This window comes from Prunus persica, chromosome G1 (genome assembly GCF_000346465.2).
Source record: "Prunus persica cultivar Lovell chromosome G1, Prunus_persica_NCBIv2, whole genome shotgun sequence".
Classification (NCBI taxonomy): domain Eukaryota; kingdom Viridiplantae; phylum Streptophyta; class Magnoliopsida; order Rosales; family Rosaceae; genus Prunus; species Prunus persica.
In genome coordinates, this window is record NC_034009.1 from 43,645,553 (window position 1) to 43,670,755 (window position 25,203).

The 25,203-nt window shown below is 37.3% G+C and overlaps 1 protein-coding gene across 5 annotated transcripts in view; it reads left to right on the forward strand.

Annotated features, from left to right (window-relative positions):
• The window catches only part of LOC18789304 (BEACH domain-containing protein B), a 36,805-nt gene that overhangs the window by 10,868 nt on the left and 734 nt on the right, over positions 1-25,203 (forward strand). For 4 of the 5 annotated variants that reach the window (XM_020554538.1, XM_020554536.1, XM_020554537.1 and 1 more), the window contains 30 exons: positions 4,764-5,219; positions 5,326-5,484; positions 5,578-5,727; positions 7,784-7,939; positions 8,137-8,178; positions 8,306-8,650; positions 10,815-10,988; positions 11,194-11,354; positions 11,454-11,769; positions 11,927-12,359; positions 12,512-12,848; positions 13,000-13,188; positions 14,081-14,342; positions 14,447-14,638; positions 14,716-14,934; positions 15,024-15,200; positions 16,071-16,186; positions 16,896-17,360; positions 17,477-17,690; positions 18,186-18,407; positions 18,572-19,039; positions 19,120-19,449; positions 19,541-19,993; positions 20,090-20,136; positions 20,240-20,333; positions 21,086-21,292; positions 22,314-22,439; positions 22,552-22,923; positions 23,028-23,259; positions 24,142-24,908. In XM_020554538.1, the coding sequence (XP_020410127.1) occupies positions 4,764-5,219; positions 5,326-5,484; positions 5,578-5,727; positions 7,784-7,939; positions 8,137-8,178; positions 8,306-8,650; positions 10,815-10,988; positions 11,194-11,354; positions 11,454-11,769; positions 11,927-12,359; positions 12,512-12,848; positions 13,000-13,188; positions 14,081-14,342; positions 14,447-14,638; positions 14,716-14,934; positions 15,024-15,200; positions 16,071-16,186; positions 16,896-17,360; positions 17,477-17,690; positions 18,186-18,407; positions 18,572-19,039; positions 19,120-19,449; positions 19,541-19,993; positions 20,090-20,136; positions 20,240-20,333; positions 21,086-21,292; positions 22,314-22,439; positions 22,552-22,923; positions 23,028-23,259; positions 24,142-24,842 (7,815 nt within the window). In that variant the 3' untranslated portion in view covers positions 24,843-24,908. Of the gene's footprint in view, positions 1-4,763; positions 5,220-5,325; positions 5,485-5,577; positions 5,728-7,783; positions 7,940-8,136; positions 8,179-8,305; positions 8,651-10,814; positions 10,989-11,193; positions 11,355-11,453; positions 11,770-11,926; positions 12,360-12,511; positions 12,849-12,999; positions 13,189-14,080; positions 14,343-14,446; positions 14,639-14,715; positions 14,935-15,023; positions 15,201-16,070; positions 16,187-16,895; positions 17,361-17,476; positions 17,691-18,185; positions 18,408-18,571; positions 19,040-19,119; positions 19,450-19,540; positions 19,994-20,089; positions 20,137-20,239; positions 20,334-21,085; positions 21,293-22,313; positions 22,440-22,551; positions 22,924-23,027; positions 23,260-24,141; positions 24,909-25,061; positions 25,174-25,203 lie in introns of those variants that run through there. The other variant, XM_020554539.1, reaches the window with a different exon arrangement.

A 25,203-nucleotide genomic window follows, 5' to 3' on the forward strand; every position in this document is an offset into this window, starting at 1 on the left:
TCTATAGCCTCTATATGCTGAATGCCTGGGTTATGCATGAACTGGCTTATCACACTAACTACATATAACAAATCAGGTATAGTTTGAGCCAAATAAATTAACTTCCCAACTAGCCGTTGCTATCTCTCTTTGTTGGTTGGTACTTGGTCTGTATCAATTGTGAAATTGTGGTTCACCACTGTTGGGGTGTGAACAGGTTCACATGCTGACTTGCCAGTCTCGGCCAAGAGATCTAGAATGTATTTGCGATGAGATAAAAATATCCCTTGCGTAGAACGAGATACTTCTATTCCCAAGAAGTACTTGAGAGCTCCCAAATCCTTCATCACGGACTACTTAGCTACGTAACGCTGGGGTTCCTAAATCTCACGTGCATCGTTTACTGTAACCACCATGTCATTCACATACATAATTAACATAATAATCTTGTGACCATCAGGCTTAATCAATAGTGTGGTCGATTGTTTGAACCCATAATCCTTCATAGATCGACTTAATCTGCCAAAGCAAGCTCTTGGTCATTATTTGAGGCCATAAAGTGCCTTTTTTTAACTACACACTTTTCCTCCCTTTGGTGTAAACCCCGGAGGATGATCTATGTATACTTCCTCTTGTAAGTCTCCATGTAAGAAGGCGTTCTTCACATCAAACTGGCGTAATGGCCAATCCAAGTTGGCTGCAAGGGATAGGATGACCCGAATTGTGTTCATCTTGGCTACTGGGCAAACGCCTCCAAGTAGTCTACTCCATAAATTTGAGTATAACCCTTTGCCACAAGCCGAGCTTTGTACCTCTTAATTGATCCATCTGGTTTATGCTTTACCGAAAACACCCATTTACAACCTGTAGTCCTCATCTCATTAGGAAGATTCACCATATCCCATGTATCATTTGTTTGGAGAGCCTTCATTTCCACTATCATTGCAGTTTTGCACTTTGGATCTTCTAGAGCTTCGTGAAAAGAGTTAGGAAGAGACATAAAAGACAAATGAAGTACAAAGGCTATATTAGATTTATAAAGACTATGATAGGACACAGTAAAAAACAGGGTAAGTAACACAATTAATAGAGGAGAAACGAAAACGATCTGGTTTATTCCTTACACTGGATGGGCATCTTTGCTCTTGACCGTCACCAACTGGGTTCAAAGAAAGAGACTGAGTTGTTAGGATCAACAGACAAAAGAGAAGAAGGATTCGATGTTTGTATGTCACATGGTGCTACTACAGACGCATTCTCACGGGAAGCCGATTGGAATAGAGGAGTGGTATCAAAAGAGGGGTTAGCTGCAAAATCAGTTCCGTCAACTTCAGTAGAGACAATATAGTCGAAAATTTCTCTCTTATGATATGTTTTGTAAACCACAGGATTCGAGAACCTCAAAAGGCTCATTTCCCTCTATAGTCGTAGTTGACTCCCCCGAGGTTCAATGTCTGTCTGTAAATCTGCCCCACTTTGATTCAAGCCCAAAATCTCATCAACCGGTAAACTCCAATTTCTCACCTTACAATCTAGATGCTCCCCCTAAAGGGGAGAATTGGAGACATCCTGAGAAAAATAAGAAGTGTTCTTGAAACTCAACATCCATGGAGACATTGTATTTGCCCATGCGAGGATGAAAACACTTGTAACCCTTTGGGGTAGAAGAATACCCCAAGGAAAACACACTTGAGAGCCCAGGGATCCAATTTGTCACGGTGGATGTAGTGAATATGAACATAACAGACACATGCAAACACCTTAGGATCCAAGTAAAGGAGACCAGGGATCGGATGAAAGGTAGACCACACCTGAAGAGGAGTTTGATAATCCAATACACGAGAGGGCATCTGATTAATAGGAAAGGCAGCAGCCAAAGCTTTTTCGGAACCTGCATAGTGAAACACAAGGATCAGGCCACCTCATGGAGATGGCGATTCTTACATTCTATGATCCCGTTTGGTTGAGGGGTATTCGCACAGGTCGTTTGGTGGATAATCCCATGTGTATGGAAGAAATCAGTAAGAGTATGTTTGAGGTATTCCTTCCCATTATCAGAACTAAACACCTGCACCTGAGCCCAAAACTGTGTGCAAATCAATTGATAAAATTTGGGAAGTGTAGAAGTCACATCACTTTTCTGCCTCATAAGATAAATCCAACAAACTCTAGTGCAATCTTCAATAACTAATACAAACCACTTTGGCACCAGAAGAAGTAGGAGAAGAAAACGGACCCCAAACATCAGTGTTAACAATAGCAAAAGGTTGTTTACTTTTGTTTGAGGAAGATCGAAAAGTAACTCGATGATTCTTAGCCAGAATGCAATATTCACACCGTAAACTATAACTCCAAACCTTAGTAAATAAACTAGGGAATAAGTGTTCCAAATAAAAGAAAGATGGATATGCTAAGCAATGGTGCCATAACATAATCTTCTCTGGTTTTGATGTAGGATTCCCATCAACTTGAAACACAAGGCCAGGAGAGTCGGTTTCTTCAAAATAATCCGGATCACCCCTCTCCTTACCAATTCCAATCGTCATGAAAAACACAATAAGTGGAAAAGAAGGTTACAAAATAATTTAATTGTTTGGTAATTTGACAAACATAGAGCAAATTATTGGAAAGAGAGGGAACATATAGGACAGAGGACAATGACAAAGCATGTGTCAAACTAGGTGAACCAGCCCCTTGAATAGAAGTAAGAACACCATTAGCTACTTTAGCTGAGCTGCAATGAGGTGGAGTAAAAGTGACAAACTGAGAAGAGTCACTAGTCATGTGATCAGATGCTCCAGAGTCAATGATCCAAGGCCGTGTAGAGGTAGAGGAGAAAACACAACCGATATTACCTGTAATGGTTGGGGGACAAGAAACTTGAGAGGCAGTGGCTGTTTGTGGTGAGTCCGATGAGACTAAATATTCTTTGGATTTATGTTTATCCTTGCGGGCACCCTGTTTCAGTTTGAACTACTCCTGATATCCCACCACTTTACAGCAATTTTCCCTCACATGCTTTCTGCTTTTACAGTAAGTACACCCAGAAGAGATGGATTTAGGACTAGAGTCAGGAACTGGGTAAGGTTGAGCCTTCTTGGCCACAAGAGCCGATGCCTCAGTGGAGCCCTCGGCAGTCATAGTGACTTGTCGTTGGGCCTCCCGACGCACCATGGCATAAGCCTCATTGAGATCATGAATAGGTACACTAGCCAACACGCAATTACACACTTAGTCAAGATTGTGATCGAGATCAGCAAGAAATATGTAGACATGTTCTTTAGAAGTACATTTCTTCAATTTAGCAATATTGGATGGATTCTCAAGATCATTCGGACGATGATGGTCCAATTCCATGAAGAGAGAATACATCTCTGTAAAATAAGTGGATAAGGGCCAACCATTTTGACGAAGTTGAACGGACTTCTTCATCAACTCATAGACTTGAGAAGAGTCAGAAGCATCACGACATGCCTTCTTCACCGTATCCCACACACCCTTCGCAGTTTGACATTGAATAAAGTTCAACATGAGATTGGTATGCATGGAGCTGATGAGCCATGACTTCAGTAAGGCATCCTCAGCCATCCATTCTTCATACTTCTGATAAGAAGTGTTGGGTGCAGCCCTGGTACCAGAAATATAGCCCTATTTCTTACGAGCAGAGATATGCATCTCCAAAACCTTGGACCAGAGGCAATAATATGTCCCATCCATTTTGACGTTGATCGGAGAGGAAGCAACGTCTTGCTGAATGGTAACAGTGGGTGTCTTTGACAAGGGTGCAGATGAATTAGTGTCACTGGTAAGAGTAGACATATTGGCAGTGGAATTGGGTTTTTTGTTTAGCGTTAGAGGTAACAACACCAAGGTCAATATACCCTTGATGAAGGTTTAGAAGGCTGCAGCAACATAGAAGCAGGGTAAACAACCTTAGAGAGGTGCGGTGGCAGCAGAAAAAGTAGAAGGAAAATAGCGACGGCACAAGGGAAAAAACCCTAGATATGTGTGGCAGCAGTAGAGAGTGTTTTAGGGTTTTTAGGGTTTCATATCGCAGTAGAGCCAATTAGGTCGATTGCTCTGATATCATCTAGAAATCTGAATGAATGGAATGATTTTATTCTTCTCATTTTGAGGTATTTATAAGATGTACAAAGTATACAAAAAAGGTAAGTATACAAAGTCAACTATATTAAATAATAATAAACCTGAATCTAATATATCACGCCAACAGGAAATAAAGAATGGATTTTTTAAAGACATGGAAATTGGTCAAAGTTGCAGGATGATGTTCGGTTTTGGTACAGAATTTAAGGGTCTATCTTTTATAGACAATTGGTTCAACTGGAAAGCCGTTGTGTGTCAGGAGTTGGGTTTGTTTTAGCATCCGTTAGCATTTATATTTCTGCTCTGCTTTTGCTTTCTTTGTAGTGGCCATCTTGTCCACTTTCTATGTTATTTTACTGTTTTTAAGCAATAGAAAAAAATATGCTGGGAAATGGTGTTTCTTCCTCAGCCAACTATCCTCCCAAAATCCCACCCTCTCCTCTTACCATACTTACAGCAGATTAAAATGATGTGTAGCCCTGAGAAATATCTTTCGAAGGGCTTCCACATATGCTTCTCTATACATGTTCGTAAACTTGAATGCATACATGTGAGGGACGAACAAATTGTCAATGTTTTTGTTCTTTTTGTCATAGTAATTGCGGTGCTTCAAGACAACATCTGCATCTTAATTTTCTGTATCTTTCCTTACTTCTTGCCTCTTTTGTGTATGGCAGCCTGAATTGTCTGCTCTGTTAGATTCCCTTGAACAGTCTGCTTGCAATCCTGAAGTTGCTAGTGTTCTTGCCAAGAGTCTGATTCGTATATTACAGCTTTCAGCTGAGAAAACTGTTGCTTCTTTTAAGTCAGTTAATGCATTTCCTCGTGTGCTTAAAGTTGCTTGCATTCAAGCCCAAGAATCAAGAAGGTTTGTGAATGTAAGCCCTTCTGTTGAGAGTAACGTTGTTGAAGTGGTTCCAAATAATCGAAAATCCAATTCACATGAGACAATGCAAAGATGGCTTAAATGCATGGAGACGTCTATGGAGCTCTATATGGAATTTTTCTCAACAGCAGAAGATGCTAGAAGTTTGGTTCTGCATAGCTCTGAATGTATTGGTTATTTATTTGATTTATTCTGGGAAGAAGGTTTGAGAAAAAATGTCTTTAAGCATATATTTGAGCTGATGAAGGTATTCCCATAAACCTTGTGTTCATTTGATATTTTGTTGACTGTAAGTGTTTATCACTGATTAAGTTTAATTCTGTTTTGGATTTTTTGTTGTTGTTACTTTTCAGAGTGTATCATCATCTGAGGAGGATCAAAGAGCAAAGTTGCAGTTATGCTCTAAATACTTAGAAACATTCACTCAAATAAAGGAACGGGAGAAAAGCTTTGCAGAACTGTCTATCAGTTTACTGGTCGGAATGAGAGATATGCTCCAGATTGATCCCGTGGTATGCCTTGATTTTTTTTCCCCCTCCATTTTTGATATTTATTTTTGTTAATACATGACGTTCCAGTGTCTCATGAATTTGAGTTTTATTCAGTACTATCAGACTTTGTTTCGCGATGGAGAGTGCTTTTTGCATGTTGTCTCTTTACTAAATGGAAACCTTGATGAGGCTAATGGAGAAAAATTGGTTCTGAATGTCCTTCAAACTCTTACCTGTCTGCTTGCAAGCAATGATGCCTCAAAGGTATTTCTATCTTTAAACCTAGATGGACATATTGTCCATCTTTTCTTGTATATTTTTTCCCTTGTTATTTTATAAAAAATTTGTTTCCTATAAAGGAAGGTGATCCTTGTTTTCTCATGGTTTTTGTTTCTCTTTGTTAGCCATTATAGAATGCTTGAGTGCTTAATTTATGTTAGTATCTTGTTGGTTGAATGCAGTGTGTCAAATTTAGTTTCATGATTTCATCCAGATGGTTCACTGGTACTTTGCGTTTTTTATTTAATTATATGGATGTGCCAGTGCCATAGAGAATTGAGGGTCAATTTGATATGTATTATGAAACATATAGACTTGTTGAAGTTTCCTGCCAAGAACAAAGAGAACAGAAGCCATTTCTTCCTGCTCTCTTTTTTTATGAAAAAAAGAAGATAAACTGAGTTACTCATTTGAGTTTTAAAAGAACCAATGGGAAAGTCCGCCTTGATCTCATGATTTGAGAAGATATCAAGTCTGGCTTGATATTTTTTGCTTACTTTAATGTCATCAGTGTTCAAATCTGGAATTTTGTACTTAGTCACTGTAATTTATTTTCGAATGCACCCCCACCCCTTCCCCTGGACAAAATCCCGGGTCCGCCACTGACTATACGGACCCTAAATGAACCAATTAGTCATCATCTGAACATGTTACTTTTATAAAATGGCACATCTATGATAAACATGTGACATATACGTGGAAAGAGTGGGTTGTATACCCAGAACACTCTCAGGTATGCATTTGATATTATATTTTCATCCGTCTTTTTCTTTTTCATGCATATGAGATAGATTGATACCCGCTTTATAACAATCTTGATACTATGTATTGAGTCATACTAGAAATATGATTGAGTTGAAGACCTGAGTCAGATATCATTTAGAAAAGTAGAGACAAACTAGCATATATAAATTGGAAAATGAAAACATATTAAAGGGATTCATTTTAATCACACAGATGAATTGTGTCCAACTTGGTTGTATTTAATGGAACTGAACCAACAGGGCCAAGCCATTTCTCAGCCGGGTTAATATTTGAAAATTACAACATAGCCCAGGCTGATTTCTTGGAAACAACTGGTTTGCTCTTGTACGCAATAGTATGCAATAGGTTAAATTTAGTTGGTATGTGGTGCGCTGCGGTTAGGTTTATCTTATTCTTACTTTGAATTGCAGTACGCATTAAAACTTTTTTATTAGGGTTGCTTTGGTCCTATAAGCATATTTTTAACCATACATATATTTCCACAATAAGGATGAATCGGTAAGAAATGTATTAAATGCACAATTGAAATAACATTAATAAATAATAGAGAATATAATCGCATAAAGATGTTCTCATAGAATTTCTTTTGTTGGTTAAGAGATTTCTGTTTTTTTTTTTTTTTCATTTAATCCTTTGTTGAATTGAAAATAAGCATTTTGGTTAATCATAAATAAGCAAGTAAATGTCCAAACCCTCAGATGTGAGATCTCAGGCCAATTGAACACCCCAAACATTTTTTCTTCGGCAGGAACACTATTTTGCAGCTTTCCCCCAATAGGGTCAATTATTTTAGGGTGTAGAAAGTTAGAAACTATGCCCTAGAGCCCATGACCAAGTCCCTAAACCTCAGCCCTGAATAGGGGAGATCACTATACTTGTCTGGGCATTCGAATGGCCTGGCATGGTGTTTGAATGTCCCCACATCCTGCAGAACGGAACCCTACTATAGAAGCAACCTGAAGGTTTTGTATCCTGACATTTATAGGTGTATTATGTACTCATCCAGGTGCACCTTTTGAAGGATCAAATCGATTAATTAACTTTTGGCCAATCTATATGTTGGACGTGTTTATTTTTATTAGATTCAATAAAAATTCGTTATCCCTTGAAAAATAATTGTTTTGTAAATTTAAGTTGTCTTTCCTGGGTTGCTTGACTCTGAAATATGCTGGCGTTATTATGTCAGCATATGCTTTTAATATGGGTACTACATTTTCTTGTTCGTAATTCTAGGTTTCTATCTAATTGTACTTCTTCATTGGCTATATTTTTGCAGGCTACATTTAGAGTTCTTGCTGGCAAGGGATACCAGACATTGCAAAGCTTACTGTTGGAGTTTTGTCAGTCACGCTCAAGTGAAGGACTTTTGAATGCGTTGCTCGATATGCTTGTTGATGGAAAGTTTGATATGAAATCAGGCCCTAAAATAAAGGTGGTCTACATGATGCAAACCTTATCCAGAAAGTTTGTAATATCCTCTTTCAGGATTTTCTTTTCCATAATACCCCAGATTTAATTTTATTTATGAGTTTTATACTTATGCCAAGTATGGCTATGGAATTGTGTGCCTGAGTCCTACACCTCACTCATAGTTATATACTTCTTTTCTTTACTTTTTTCTTCTTGCAGAATGAAGACGTGATCATACTTTATCTGCGCGTTTTGCGGGAGGTTGGTGATTCATTTCTATTATTGGTCTTTTCTATTTCTCTCTGAAATCATTATAGTTACTTTGCAATTACAGTTGTTGAAAAATATAACCTACTATATCATTACTTGCTATTTTATGATTGGGCAGAGCAGTGACTCGTCTCAGCATAACGGGCTTGATGTCTTTCAGCAATTACTGAGGGATTCCATTTCCAATCGAGCTTCCTGTGTCAGAGCAGGAATGCTTAATTTTCTACTTGATTGGTTTTCACAAGAAGATAATGATAGCGTCATCTTGAAAATTGCCCAATTAATTCAGGTTGTTGGTGGGCACAGCACTTCTGGGAAGGACATCCGCAAAATCTTTGCGCTTCTCCGAAGCGAGAAAATTGGGAACCGGCAGCAGTACTGCTCACTGTTGTTGTCCAGTGTTTTGTCAATGCTAAACGAAAAGGGACCTACTGCCTTCTTTGACTTCAGTGGGAATGATTCTGTAAGTCCTGCTTCTGTCTTTGTAAACTCTTTTCTTTTTTATTAAGAAACAATTATTTTATTGAATAAAGAGAAGACAAGATGGACAAGGTATCCATCAGGAACCTGAATGTATAACCAAAGTCACACACAACCCAACAAGAAACAAATTAAAAAAGAACCAAGTAATCTAAGAACAATTACTTCTAGCTCAAGTGTTTTGTGCTGTGCCTTTTTAAAATACCAAACCAGTACATAAGCTTTTGTATTGTTTTAATTTAGTGTAGTGTACTTCGTTAAATAGAGTTGAATGAAAATGAGGTGAGCCACCCAAAACAATTTTGAGGCCTTAGTTAAAAAATTTTAGTCTAGGCTTTCTGGTATTTAGTGTCAGAATAAATAATACGAATTAAAATTTGTATAGTTCTAAATTAGGCATTGTATCGTAAATCCTTGCTTTTTAGTTTTTCGTATCCAGCTGTGCATTAAAAATTGTATGAAACGGGGATTGTACTGTTTGCTATCCCCGGCCATCGCAGACTGTCACGTGGAAAAGTTATCACGCGTGGCATACCGGGAATAGCATGTTTCATACAAGTGTTTCTCCCAGATGTGTAGCAATTGAAAATTAATTGAAGAATAGATAACACACTTTTATAACTACAAGACTAAGAAAATAAGAGTAGGCTGATTCTCTTCACAAACTCAACGTGCCCCTATCATACTCCCAAGAAATATCAATTCTGTAAAACTAGAAAAGAAATTTTTTTTTTTTTTTAAAAAAAAAAAAAAAAAAAAACCAATGGAGGCCAACCTCAGCTCCCAATAAGGCAATGTGCAGGTGTTTGCACTCTCCATACTTTTTTCTTTTCTTTTCTTTTCTTTTCTTTTCTTTTTAAAGGATTGGTGGTATACCTGCAGTACCAAGATGGTGGTCATTGAAAAAATAACACGTTTGATGTTCTCCAAACGAAGACCCAATAATGCATGCATATCGCTTCGTTAGCGCTGTCTTTTTATGAAAAACAGTGGAAGCCCACTACCCATGCTGATGGACTTTTTGTCCGTATTGTTTCATGTTTGTCTTGTATTTGATTAATAGTTTTTCTTGTTTTTTATTAGAAAATAATTACTCAAACCACCCACCCTATATACTCAATATCCTAAAATACCACTAACCACTAACCCCCAACTTTTTTCTGTTTTAATTTTTAATTTTGAACAGTGGTGGCCAGATGAATGGGCGCTGCTTCCCATTGGGGATTTCCTTTATTTATTTGGTAGCCATCATGCTTGCGGGTTAACAACATGATAATCTTTCTTGTTTTTTGTTTTTCAATGATGTCCTTTTAAGTAATTTTATGAGGACATTTTTTTAAGTAAAAATTTCATTAATAGGTGGGTGGGCAGGACATTTTGGTGGGTGTTAATAGTACCACTCCTGCCTCAAGTATTGGATAGGACCATATTCAGCGTTGGTTATATGTAGAGTTCACTCGTGAGCTCCCATATATTCAGGCCAAAAACAAAAATATTAAACTCCACTATATTCAGGGCAACAGCTTCAAATTTAATCTTGTGTTCTTAACATCTCTAGGTAAACTTAGCTCCAAATACAAAAGTGGCCTGCTTACATAGGCAGTACAGAATAAAATCCCATAAGGACGAGGAAGCTAAAATAAACCTACTAATAATTTTAAGTAAATAAAACCAGCCTAATTGGTACTTCTTGCGCCTAGGCCACCAACCATCTCCATAATTGGTCTCTTTTAGTGCCTTCTCTTCTTCGTTTAATTTGTTGGTGTGTCAATGTATGCATGTCATGGATTGGAAGAATGGTTTTTGTTGACTTGCTCTTGGTTTTGGATGCTCGCTTTATGTATTCTGGTTTCGTTATTCTCTCAAAGGCTGTCGGCTGTCTCTCATGTCATCGTTGATCCCCAAAGTTGAAGTAGTTAGGACTCTCTAATTGTAGGACTCGGTAATGTATATGAAGTTGAATAATACTCATATCACTACTCCCTCCGTCCCCACAAATAACATGACGCAAATGTGGGTTTACACAGTACAACCTTCTTCCTCTGCACTTGAAATGCCTAAACTTATTTTATCCGTTCCATCTTGTAACTGATCCTTTTTTTCTTCTTCTGCCCCTCTCTCTCCTTTTTGTGTTTTTGAACTTGTAGGGTATCATAATAAAGACGCCTGTGCAGTGGCCTCTGAACAAGGGCTTTTCTTTTTCATGTTGGCTTCGGGTAGAGAATTTCCCCAGAAGTGGAAAAATGGGTCTTTTCAATTTTCTTGCAGAAAATGGGAGAGGGTGCATGGCTGCACTTGCAAAGGACAAGCTTTTGTATGAGGTAAAATATATTTTTTGGGGATTATGTTCTTGTGCTTGATTCATATTCTAGCTGTCAATGTGTTTAACTATTTAATGTTAGTTGCACATTTTGTTTTGTTTTGTTTTGGTTTTTTTTTTCGACCACTTAGTTCAATTGTTATCATTTGCTTCACATTTTCTGCTGCTAAGGTTACTAACATGTCATGCCATTCATGATTTTCCAGTCAATGAATCTGAAGCGACAATCAGTCCAGCTACAGGTAAATATTGTCAGAAAGAAATGGCATTTTCTATGTATAACTCATAGCATTGGAAGAGCATTCTCTGGGGGTAGCTTATTGAGGTGTTACGTGGATGGTGATCTTGTTTCTTCTGAAAGATGCAGGTTGGAGGCCACCTCTATTCTTCCTTCACATTTATATTTTGTTTTATCTTTTCTCTCATTACAGGGATTAACCCCTACTTTCATATTTTTCTATTTCAGATATGCTAAAGTTAATGAATTGTTAACAAGTTGTAGAATTGGTGCAAAATTTGATGTACCCTTGTATGACGACGATTTTGCTATGGAATCTGTAAAAGATTCACATCCTTTCCTCGGTCAGGTTGGTCCTGTTTATTTGTTTAATGATGCCATTTCTTCTGAGCAAGTTCAGGGCATCTATTCCCTTGGACCAAGCTACATGTATTCGTTCCTTGACAATGAAGCTGCCTCATCTAAGGATAACCCGGTGCTTAGTGGGGTCCTTGATGTGAAAGATGGTCTTGCATCAAAAATCATTTTTGGACTTAATGCACAGGTTCTTTCGTTTTCCTGGAAAACTAGTTCTCTATAAGGTTTCTTGCCCATTTATGAAGTAACTCTAATACATTAGTTTACTCATCTCAAAAGGAAAAGGGGGATTCTAAAGAGTTGAATTTATTTATTTATTTTATTTTTATTTTTATTTTTTTCAGGCATGTGATGGCAGGAAACTCTTTAATGTTTCACCAATGCTAGACCATGTATCAGATAGGAACTCATTTGAGGCAACTGTGATGGTTGGCACACAGCAATGTTCCAGACGCTTATTGCAACAGATAATTTACTGTGTTGGAGGTGTATCAGTGTTTTTCCCTCTTATTGCCCAGTCCGAGAAATATGAAAATGAAGAAAGTGGACAATTTGAACATACATTGCCTATTCCTATCACAAGAGAGCGAGTGACTGCTGAAGTCATTGAGCTTATAGCTTCTGTGCTAGATGAGAACATAGCTAATCAACAGCAGATGCATCTTCTCTCTGGATTCTCAATACTGGGATTCTTATTGCAATCGGTTCCTCCTCAGCAGCTTAATTTGGAAACACTTTCAGCTTTGAAACATCTGTTTAATGTTGTCGCAAACTGTGGTATAAATTATTAGCTGTTCCTCATTTCTCATATAACCAGAAAATGTTAATATCTGTGTTTTTTTTTTTTTGTTTTGCTTACGTAGATTGTGCCGCAGTTTCTGAACCATATATTCCTTCAGATTTGTAATGTTATTCTTTTTTTCCCTTAGGCTTGGCTGAGCTGCTTACTAAAGAGGCTATATCTAGCATATTTCTTAACCCTCTCATCTGGTTGTACACGGTCTATAAGGTGCAGCGTGAATTATACATGTTTCTCATCCAGCAGTTTGATAATGACCCAAGGCTGCTTAAAAGTCTTTGCCGGCTTCCCCGTGTTATTGATGTAATACGCCAATTTTATTGGGACAACCCGAAATCTCGATTTGCTATTGGAAGCATGCCACTCCTTCATCCCGTCACAAAACAAGTTCTTGGAGAGAGACCCAGTAATGAAGAAATACGAAAAATTCGTCTCCTTTTGTTAAGCCTTGGTGAAATGAGCCTGAGGTATGGTCCCTTCACTTTAGGAATTTTTCATTGTTCCCAAACATATACTTGCATTTATGTTTTCCCTTTCCAAGTTTAACGTAACAGACTATTATGTCTCATTCATTTAAAGTTTTAAGTGAAAACTTAAAAAATCCTGGGTATTATGCAGGCAGAAAATTGCAGCTGCAGATATAAGAGCTCTAATAGCTTTTTTCGAGACAAGTCAGGATTCAACCTGTATTGAAGATGTTTTACATATGATTATTCGAGCACTTTCTCAAAAACCACTGCTTGCATCTTTCCTTGAACAGGTCAATCTGGTTGGTGGTTGTCACATATTTGTTAATCTTCTTCAGAGGTATGCATTCAATAATATGAATTCAGTGATATTTAAATCTTCACAGTAGAGTACTGTGGCTTGACCTGATTTTCTTAGTAAAATTATTCACCAGCATCCTATGAGGGTTACTCTATTAATATACATGTTCTCTTAAAAACTCAATTGTTACTCGAGTGCCATGACTATGGAACTACTGCTTCTCCAGGTGTACATCAATAAGAATAGATTCAGAAGAATTTGAGTAACCTCAATTACTTAGAAAGGCAATTATGTTTACCATTTTAAGTAGTCCGGTGCGCCTCAACTGAAGTGGGGCAAAAGATTATGACAGGATTTAGAGGTTTGGCAACAATACTAATAACGACAGTTGGGGCTGTATAACGATATGGATCTGTCTTGAGTAAATAGAGCAACCTAAGCTTAATCTACCAAATTGCACTATCCTGCGATAATTGATATTCTTTTTTTTCACTTGACAAACGAAAAAAAAAATTCTTGAAACGAATACAAAGCTGTGAACAAGTAGTCCACCAGAAAAATACAAACTCAAAACTAACTGACTAGAAGGGTTGAAACATGTTAGATTTCAACTATATCACAAGACATTGTTGTTGTGCATGATCTATTAGAATGGCCACTGCCGCATATTGAGTAAAACAAGAAGTTTCTTTTGAAGTTGAACCAACAGTTAGCTTTCTACGCATTGTGTATTGCTTTCTCATTTGAATTATTCTACTCTTATAATGTAAATTACTATTACTGAGGCTGCAAAAGCTTCTTTTTACTAACCAGAGATTCAGAATACCCAGTCACTTATACATATATATAGACATTTAAATGTATATATTGATAAGACACACAAGCTACACAGTCACTTACACATTGTCTCTTCTGATTTGTTTTCCATTAGGGAATATGAACCTATCAGATTGCTCAGCTTGCAGCTCCTTGGAAGACTTTTGGTTGATCTTCCATCTGAGAAGAAGGGAGCAAGATTTTTTTATCTTGCAGTCGGAAGATCTCGATCTCTTTCAGATGGCCATAAAAAGAACAGTATGAGGATGCAACCAATTTTTTCAGCCATGTCTGATAGGTTATTCAGGTTTCCACAAACAGATAACTTGTGTGCTTCCTTGTTTGATGTTCTTCTTGGTGGTGCTAGCCCCAAACAGGTATTTGTAACAAAATGTAGCTGTGCAATTACCAGTTGCATTCTTGTTTTATTTTATTTAGGATTCTGTGCAAACTTACCTGTGAGTTAATTTCATATTTACAGGTGTTACAGAAACACAGCCAGGTTGAAAGGCAGAGAAGCAAAGGACATGTCTCTCATTTTCTCCTTCCTCAAATTTTGGTTCTTATTTTCCGATTCCTGTCTGGCTGTGAAGATGTGGCTTCAAGAATGAAAATTTTCAGAGATTTACTTGATCTTCTTGATTCAGATCCTTCAAATGTTGAAGCTTTTATGGTAATAGCACTATGGGTTTCCTATATTCTATTTTGTCTTAATTAACTATCTTCTCATAGTTCAAAAATCATGCATAGGAATTTGGCTGGAATGCCTGGTTAACAGCTTGTGTAAAGCTTGGTGTGTTCAAAAGCTACAAAGTTAATCCCCAAGACCAAGATGACAATGAGAAAAACGAGCAAGATATAGTGAGGAATCTATTTGGTGTTGTTCTTTGTCACTATGTTCATTCTGTAAAAGGTGGGTGGCAACAGTTGGAAGAGACAGTGACTTTCCTACTAATGCAGTGTGAACATGTACGTAGACATCGGCATTGTTCTATTGATCTACATCTCTAATTAACTATAGACATATTATGATCTCAAGGTTTTTTTTTTCCTGGCAGGAGGGCGTTTCATTTCGATACTTGCTACGTGATATCTATACGGATTTAATTAGGAAACTGGTGGAATTATCTTCTGAAGAGAATATTTTTATCTCACAACCATGCCGGGACAACACATTATACCTTCTAAGACTGGTTGATGAGATGCTTATCTCTGAAATTGACCAAAAACTTCCGGTATTCAGCTTCCCTGGAATTTAAATCATAATACCCTAACTACTCCCATACAACAAATAATTTATCATCTTACAGAACCAGATAAAGCAGAGCTGTGTTGTAGTCAGTTTACTAATTCAGCTGATTGAATTTGTGGATAATCTGTGATCACATGACACTAAAAATTGTGTTACTCTAATTTCAGTCTTCGTGATCTAATTTATCAATCTTGTTCTCCATTCCTCTCATATGAAAGATGACTTGAAAAGTTGAAATTCAAAAAAACCAGTTTTTCTTATCTCTTGGCAATCAACGTTTAATATATCCTCATTCCAGTGCCTCTCTTTATTGAGAGTTCCAAATTTTCACATCATCTCACTTATTTCTCCAGTTTTTGCAATGTCTGCTCACAGTCAGCCAATGTAGTTTGTGGTTCCTTCAATTGTGTTTTATTAGTTAATATGTTTTGTTTGCTCTTGTGTCTTATTAAGTGAAGTAATTAAATATATTTCAACTACATAGTGCCTTTGCAATTTTCATTTAAAAAAAAAAAATTGTAATGTCAGGTTGTGTGTCCAAAAGATGTGGCATGTGAAGTAAACATGTACTCTATCTAGGTATCCCATATACAGATTGTAATATCACATAGTTCTTTGTCCATGAGATTATCGCTTGTTAACAATATTGTGAAGAATAAATATTGGATGGCTTCATTTAGTAGCCCTTCATAACTGTAATAATAAGTTGTTGACTCTCTGCTCCCATAAGCATGAACAAAGTAATACTTGATTGGTTTTCAATGCTATGTAATTGGCTTGTAATTTTCTGCTTATTTACTTCATTGTTAGTCACACAGGTGAGATTATCAATTTAATATTTGACTTCTTGCAGTTTCCAGCAAGTAGCTCTGACTTTTCGCTTGATTCCTTAGAGTTGGAACGCCATAAAGATTATGGCTCTGCTTTATATGAAGTGCTGCAAGGAGAAATCGATAGCCAAACATCCAGGTACTGGCTTCTTGGCTTGCAATTTTTTTTTCTCTGAAACTAATTCCCAATATGATTTCAGTCACTACTGTCTTTGTGGATTTAACCTATCCAGTAAGGACCTGTATTAATTTCTTGCAATTTTATTATAATAGTTGTAAGCAGTTACGCTACGCTGCAACTTATATAATCCGATGATATGCGCAGTAATATATATATATATATATATATATATTATTTCAAAGAAAGTGATACTTTTTATTCAATGTGGACAAGAGGTCTCTAAACAAGTGCATACAAACTACATTACAACATTACCAAATTCAAATCCCAGACTGGCTCCTCATGCTATTTAATTTAACAGCCAGCTGCCTACCAATCTTAAAGGATAAAAAGAAAAAAGGTACATACCTAAACTTAATCGAAACAAAAGCCCATAATGATGCGAAAACCTAACTCTACCCCACAATTCTTCTACCCCGTTTCCCTGTAGTCATCAATCCTTTTGTTCCTCTCCATCCAAATGACCCGTACTATACTGCGTCCCCATAATGCTTTAACCTTTATTTCTAAAAAAGTTTGTGCAGCTTCCTTTATTTCTTTATATTTTCTTTTGGTGTGAGACAGTGATCGGTTCCAGGACCTCTCCTGTTTTAGCTGTTATTTTCTAGCATGATGTGTCCTGATTTATGATGAATACCATTCATGGTCTGAATGACTTATTTTATAGGATCCCTGGGAGTTGCAAGCAGCCAATCAATAATGCAGAAGGCATTGTAAATGAAAAGTGGTGGAATCCATATGACAATTTGTGGATTATTTTAAGTGAGATGAACGGTAAAGGACCAAGCAAGTCCTTACCCAAATCATCACCATCTGTAGGTCCATCTTTTGGCCAAAGAGCACGTGGCTTAGTGGAATCTCTGAACATTCCTGCTGCAGAGGTGGCTGCAGTTGTTGTATCAGGAGGGATAGGCAGTGCACTAGGTGGCAAACCTAACAAAAATGTGGATAAGGCAATGCTCTTACGAGGGGAGAGATGCCCAAGAATAATTTTTCGACTTGTAATACTATATCTCTGCAGAGCTTCTCTAGAAAGAGCATCACGTTGTGTCCAACAGGTCATTTCGCTTCTGCCATGCCTCTTGGTAGCTGATGATGAGCAAAGCAAAAGCAGATTGCAGCTGTTCATTTGGTAGTCATATTTCTCCGTTATACTTTCTAACCAAGTTCACAGATGTTGGGAAATAATTAATTTGTTGTAATTTAGCCTTATTTGCAAGAATGTAACTTTAAGTTAACATTGGCCAGGGCTTTGCTTGTTGTGAGGTCGCAGTTTGGAATGTTAGATGATGGTGCTCGTTTTCATGTGATATCGCACTTGATTCGAGAAACTGTCAACTTTGGTAAATCAATGCTTGCTACTAGCATTATGGGGAGAGACGACTCCTTGGATTCAGGCAACAACGTAAAAGAAGCAGGATCCATTCACAATCTAATTCAGAGGGATCGAGTGCTAGCAGCAGTGCGTCTTGCAAGTTATTTTAGTGCTGCTACATTTATTAAGCATAGTGCTCTATTCGACCAAAAAATAAATAAATCATGATGCTCTATCCCACTCCTGTGTAAATGTATTAGGCTGATATATTTATTTTGTGTTAAGGTGTAAAACAGGTCGTGCCGTGTTGACACTGGGCATATAAATTAGGCTCACTCGTGCTTTGTGCCATGCGGTGCCATGCATGATTGTTCCCGGCCTAGGCCTGAACATGCCCGTGCCATGCTTTGGCACAGGCCCATATGGTTTTTATTTCTTACAATTTACTATAAAATGAATCCTAGTTACTAAGGAAATATTCATTAATATGGTTAGTAATAGTGTAATTGTTTTATTGACTGATTAAGAAATGAAAATAAAACGTAGAATAACAACACTATCAGCAACGCTTTCAACATTTGCCTCTTATTGATTGTAATCCTGTGCCATCTACTCCTTGACTGATTAGTTTTAATTTTTCAGGTTGCTGATGAGGCAAAATATACGAAGTCATTAGATACAGATCGTCAAAGGCAGTTACGTGAGCTCCAATCTAGGATGGATGAAAATTCTTCAGCAGAATCTAATAATAGGAAAGCTTTTGAAGATGAGATACAAAGTAGCTTGACTTCCATTCTTGCTTTAGATGACAGCAGGAGAGCTGCATTCCAGCTCACTCATGAGGAGGAGCAACAAAATGTTGTTGTATGTGGACCATTTTTCTCTGTTCTTGAACATAGCTTTTGCAAATGAATAAATAAACAAGGAGAAGCATGCAATTTTCTTTTGTTGATTACCTTTGTTTTCTCTTCGGCCTTGTGATGAACATTGTATCGTACTTGTAATTACTAACCGAGTTAATCCTACAGGCAAAATGGATACACATGTTTCGTGCTTTGATTGATGAGAGAGGTCCATGGTCTGCTAATCCTTTTCCAAATAGTTCTGTAAGGCATTGGAAACTTGACAAGATAGAAGATACCTGGCGACGTAGACAAAAGCTGAGACAGAATTATCATTTTGATGAAAAGCTGTGTCATCCTTCGTCCTCTGTGCCTAGCAATGAGGTTACACCTCCTGTTAATGAAAGTAAATCTGGTTTCGTGGGGCACATTCCTGAACAAATGAAACGATTTTTGCTGAAGGGGGTATGGAAGATAACTGATGAGGGCTGCTCAGAACCTAATGAAATTGATACTGAACTTGGTGGGCAGAAACCCTCCATCCCTAAGGATACTTCAGACAGCCAGTGCTCCGAATTAGCCAAGGACACCAGTGATTGGATGCAGGAGAGAAAAGATTCTTCTTCCTCTTCACTTGAGACAGAAACTAGTGAGGTATGTGGGACGATATGAATATGTTCAAGACCGTTAATAAAAATGCAAATAAATTTCTTATGTCCGAATTTCTGTTTCAGGTTGTTACATCAGTTCCTTGTGTGCTTGTAACCCCAAAAAGAAAACTAGCTGGACATTTGGCAGTCATGAAAAATGTCTTGCATTTCTTTGGTGAATTTTTGGTTGAAGGTACTGGGGGATCATCTGTTTTCAGAAACTTCCATGGTTCAAGCAATCATGATTTGACCAAACCTGATCAAAAGCAGAAATCTGTGAAACAACCACTATATCTTGATTCAGATTCTGAGAAGGGTGCCACAGTCGATAAATTTGAGGCAATGAATGAAAATGTTCTTAAAAGAAAACAATTGAAAAATATTAAGCGCCACAGGAGATGGAATATGGGCAAGGTTAGGAAGAAATAATTTTCATTTATTTTTTGCTTTAGTTCTCTTGCATAAGCTTTATTTCTTCTTTGTTATTTCTTATGGTTGATCATAGATAAAAGCTGTTAGTTGGACTCGTTATTTGCTTCGATACTCTGCAATAGAGATTTTCTTCAGCGATTCAGCTGCACCAGTATTTTTGAATTTTGCAACCCAGAAGGATGCAAAAGACACTGGAACCTTAATAGTTGCTACTAGGAATGAATATTTGTTTCCAAAAGGAAGTGGTCGGGACAAAAGTGGAGCTATTTCATTTGTTGATAGACGTGTGGCACTGGAGATGGCAGAAACTGCTCGAGAGAGCTGGAGGAGAAGGGAAATGACAAATTTTGAATATCTAATGATTCTCAATACATTGGCTGGAAGATCTTATAACGATTTGACGCAATATCCTGTCTTTCCTTGGGTCTTGGCTGATTATTCCTCCGAGGTTCTTGATTTTAATAAGTCTTCCACATTTCGGGATCTTTCAAAACCGGTTGGAGCACTTGATGTGAAGAGATTTGAGGTTGATTTGTATATGTCATAATTTTCTTAATAACATAATTAATGCACATATTTCTGCATCTGTTTTTAACAAATATTTCGGTGGCATCCCATCCAGGTGTTTGAAGATAGGTATCGTAGCTTCTCTGATCCTGATATACCTAGGTAATTTCCAAAGCCTGCTCAATTCCTAATGATTTTTTTTAAGTCCCAAGAATGCACTCTCTTTGATTGTCTCATTTGCAACGTTACTTCTTAACTTTTGCAGTTTCTACTATGGGTCTCATTACTCGAGCATGGGGATTGTGCTTTATTACCTTCTGAGATTGGAGCCCTTTACTTCTCTCCATCGAAATTTGCAGGTACTCTTAAGCACAGTTTCACACACTTTAAGTATCTTATGATATGTTACAAGTCTTTCTTTTCAATTAAAATAAGGCGATTCCTTTGGCCTCCACACTTCTGTCACCAAAGTATCTCTCTTCTGACATTATTATTCGTAGAGAAAATTTAAAACTACCCACTACCCTGTTTTACATTACCCAGCAAACTACATCACTTTTTTCCTCTTTTTATTTTCATATTTTGTATATGAAAGAAGCAATCTCACATCAATGAAGCGCAATAATTTATCAATAAGTGGATGGTTATTCACATTTAGAAATTTCAGGGTATGAGGTTCTGCCCAGAAAATCTGCATGATGCTGCCTATTCTTGGAATTCAAATTAATTCCAATTTGCCAAAATTATGTCTTTCTTAAGTGTGATTTGTGACAAGTGTAGTAAGTTTTTTGGGTAGCAGCTTTAAAAAAATTATTTTCATGAAAGATTCTGAAAGCCATGGGCCTAAGCACTGTTGATTGGCCTTGATGAATTTCTATTAGTCAGTATTTTATCTTAACGCAGCTCTATGATTTTTTTATTTATAAACTTATTCCATGTTATGAAGTTGGTGCTTGAGAGGACCATAGGTGTAGGTTTTTTGTTTTTATGTTTTTCCCTTCTTTTTTTTCTAATCTTGGAGCAATTTTGGTGTTTCAATCTTTTCTCATTTGATTACTTTCTTACTATACTGACTAATGGTCCATGAATTTCATGTTTTGCTTTTCATCAGGGTGGTAAATTTGACCATGCAGATCGTCTCTTTCAAAGCATTGAGGGAACATATCAGAACTGCCTTTCTAATACAAGTGATGTGAAGGAGCTAATACCGGAGTTCTTTTACATGCCAGAGTTTCTTGTAAATTCGAACTCTTATCATTTTGGTGTGAGACAAGATGGTGAACCTATTGCAGATGTTTGCCTCCCGCCCTGGGCCAAGGTATGTGAGCATAACCTAATTTAGGGAATACACTCCAAACCATTCTACATCCAATTTTATTGGCTGCAAAATGAAGCCTTAATCCCTAATGCCATGGTAAATGGACAAAATTTCTGTGAATATAGGTTGGGCAAAGGTCAGAGCACATGTATGCAATGACTTTGACATTCACGTAGGAAATTAGTGTGCCCTATCTGTAGAAAATCTGCCAAAATAAACAGGATCTGCAACCATGTTGATTTGATTACAAATGGACGGATGTAAAGAAGTATATTCACAAGTTGATTAGGGTCAAACTTCAGAGACTAAAAGTGTAATTTAGTCTTAGCTGATTGAATGTGTCTTTGCCAGGAGGAACTGGCTACCTTTAGGAGAACTCTTTAATAAGATGGCAGAAGTAGAAAATTAACATAAAGAGTGAAACAGTGGGATTTGTTTTCCCAAAAATTAAGAAATCTTGGAAATATTTTGTCGTAAATCTTTCGCAGAAAACCTTGGGCAGAACATGATGCTTACCTGCAGAAAATACCCGATTCTTATTTTTCTTTGATGATGGTTCTTTGCTGTTTTATAAAAAGAAGTTTTACCTCGGCGCTTGTAAGTTACACTCACAGTTGACATGCACGTAAATACCTGTCATCTGGCATGATTGTTAAACAGATGAGTTTGTCAGTTTTTCTTCTCTTTGTTTGGATGGATAAGTTTGACAGCACCAAGAGTGTGCACAATAATATAATGCAGAAAACTTGAACCTCATGCAATAAGGGGTGCGCTTCATAGGGGTGTAACTGATTCATTTGAAGGCAGTGTAAACGATTTTTGCTTTACACATATAAGATAACTTAGGAAACTTTACTTTTGGAATGTCATATTGGAGATTTAAAGTTTTCGTTTTCTTTTCTTTATCTTCCTCTTATTATGATATTGAGTTGTGAGATGTATTCACATTACATGCACCATTTCATTGGGCATTGTTTTCTTTTCTTCCTACGGAAAAGCCCTGATCCAATTATTTGTTCAGGGCTCACCTGAAGAATTTATTAACAAGAACAGAGAGGCCCTTGAAAGTGAATATGTTAGCTCTAATCTGCACCATTGGATAGATTTGGTATTTGGTTACAAGCAGCGTGGAAAACCTGCCGTGGAGGTACCTCTCTGATAATTCAAACAATTATTCTAATCAGTCCTGCAATTTCTCTATTGGTTGATATTAATTTATTAAAAATATACTGATCTCTAAAAATATTATTGAAATATAGGCAGCAAATATCTTTTATTACTTAACCTATGAAGGTGCTGTTGATCTGGAAACCATGGAAGATGATTTGCAAAGATCAGCAATTGAAGACCAAATTGCAAATTTTGGCCAGACCCCAATTCAGATTTTCCGTAAAAAACACCCAAGAAGAGGGCCACCTATTCCAATTGCCCATCCTTTGCGCTTTGCACCTGGTTCTATTAACTTGACTTCCATTGTTTGTAGTTCAAGTCATCAACGGTCGGCTGCTTTGTATGTGCGTACAGTGGACTCTAATGTTGTCCTTGTAAACCAGGGGCTCACCTTGTCAGTTAAGATGTGGTTGACAACCTCACTGCAATCTGGTGGAAATTTTACCTTCTCCGGCTCCCAGGTTTTATTTTGTTGGATCACTGGATTTTTTTTTTTTTTTTTGGTTATGTTTGATTTTATTTTTCATATAAGGACTTGTGACGCATACTAAATAAACATGTACAGGATCCTTCTTTTGGCGTTGGTTCTGATATTCTTTCTCCTCGTAAAATTGGGAGTCCTTCGGCTGAAAATGTTGAACTTGGAGCACAATGCTTTGCAACAATGCAAACACCGTCTGAGAACTTTTTGATCTCATGTGGCAATTGGGAAAATAGCTTTCAGGTTATATCCTTAAATGATGGCAGAATGGTACAAAGCATCAGACAGCATAAGGATGTGGTCAGTTGCATTGCAGGTATGTTTAATAACTGGAAGACAATTATCTTTACCTTCAGTCAAGGCACATGCATGTGAAGGTAGAGGCAAAGTTTCCTTTCACCCTATTTGAAGTAAATTTAACGGAATACACCGTGGGGAGGCATAATGAACTTTCTAAACCATAAGGTGGCCAAGTGAAAATGAGCAGTGCCATTATGGGGTGAAGTGAATTTTTAAAATTTTACAACAGAAAATGAAGAAGGAAAAGGATGCTGCTAGTCCATACTTTCTCATTCTTAAATAAATGGACTAAAAATATCAGAAAGCATGGGCATATATGTGTTTGATCTCAAGAGGTGGATAGAAGGGCCATCTGGTTCCTTAGTGCGGTCTGAAATTGAAAGAAATAGACTCTAGAATTAGGCAAACACGGTGGAACTCAGTTGAGTTAGGAAAGGTTGCTGGAAGGAGAATTTTTTTCGTATATGTGTTATTACCAGAATCTATGTTAAAACACTTTAAGCACATCATTTATTTTTGTCCCAAAAAATAAAACAAATTGGGCCCGTGTGCCTTCTCTCCTGGCTTCACTTGCTGGAAAACAATTTAACATTGAAAATCAACAAGTAGATTTGTCAATTATGATTTGTGATCTTACATGATTAAAACACGATCAAGACTCGAGAAATGCTGAGGCAAAATCTCGAAATTCAATGCAATAGCATGCATATTTGCTTTTTTTGGACTATGAGTTGTGATAACAGATATGGTACTGGCATTGTAATGCATTAATGTTATGATCAAATAATGAAACCGCTAATTTCTTGTCCTCTTCTGGGTGAGATTTTGGTTACTGGCTTTTTATTTTGGTAGAATTCTTCCAACTACTTTCTGAGCTGTATCATTGATAATGCTGCAGTGACATCTGATGGAAGCTTCCTTGCAACTGGAAGTTATGACACTACAATCATGGTGTGGGAAGTCTTCCGAGGTAGAACCCAAGAAAAGAGGACTCGCAATACACAGACCGAACTACCTCGCAAAGATTATGTCATTGTTGAAACTCCTTTTCGTATTCTCTGTGGACATGATGATATAATTACATGCTTATATGTCAGTGTGGAGCTTGACATAGTGATCAGTGGATCAAAAGATGGAACTTGTGTTTTTCATACCCTGCAGGATGGAAGATATGTAAGATCATTGCGCCATCCATCTGGATGCGCTTTGTCAAAGCTTGTCGCCTCTCGGCATGGACGCATCGTCTTTTATGCTGATGATGATCTGAGTTTGCATCTGTATTCAATTAATGGTAAACATCTTGCTTCTTCTGAATCCAATGGACGCCTCAACTGTGTTGAGTTGAGTGGGTGTGGTGAGTTTTTGGTTTGTGCTGGTGACCAAGGGCAAATCATTGTACGCTCTATGAATTCACTTGAGGTCATAAAGAAGTGTAATGGAGTTGGAAAGATAATTACATCTCTGACAGTGACCCCAGAAGAATGCTTCTTAGCAGGAACAAAAGAAGGAACCCTTCTCGTGTATTCTATAGAAAATACTCAACTTCGCAAAGCTAACCTTCCTCGAAATTCAAAGTCCAAACCTTCTTCAACAGGATAAATTAACCATTTGGGATTCAAGTTGGGGAGTTTCAATGGCGAGCAATGATTGGGATGTAAGTCCAAGGTATGTGCTGCAGTCATTTTCCTACAAGTTTTCACTTTTTAAAATTTTTGTTATTCAGACAATGTATATGTAGTAAATTTGATTGATGTTTGTCCTGTAGGACTTACATTTACTGTTCAATTTACTTTTAACACATTCTTATTTTTTTTCCAGTAAGAGCACATTAAATTTATCTGGATATAAACCAAAATGACGAATTATGCCTTGGCATGGTAACAATTTTCCATTTCTTCATGGCTGGTTGGAAGTTCTAATAACATGTTGAAAATTCTGTTGATTCATCGTTTGCTAACCT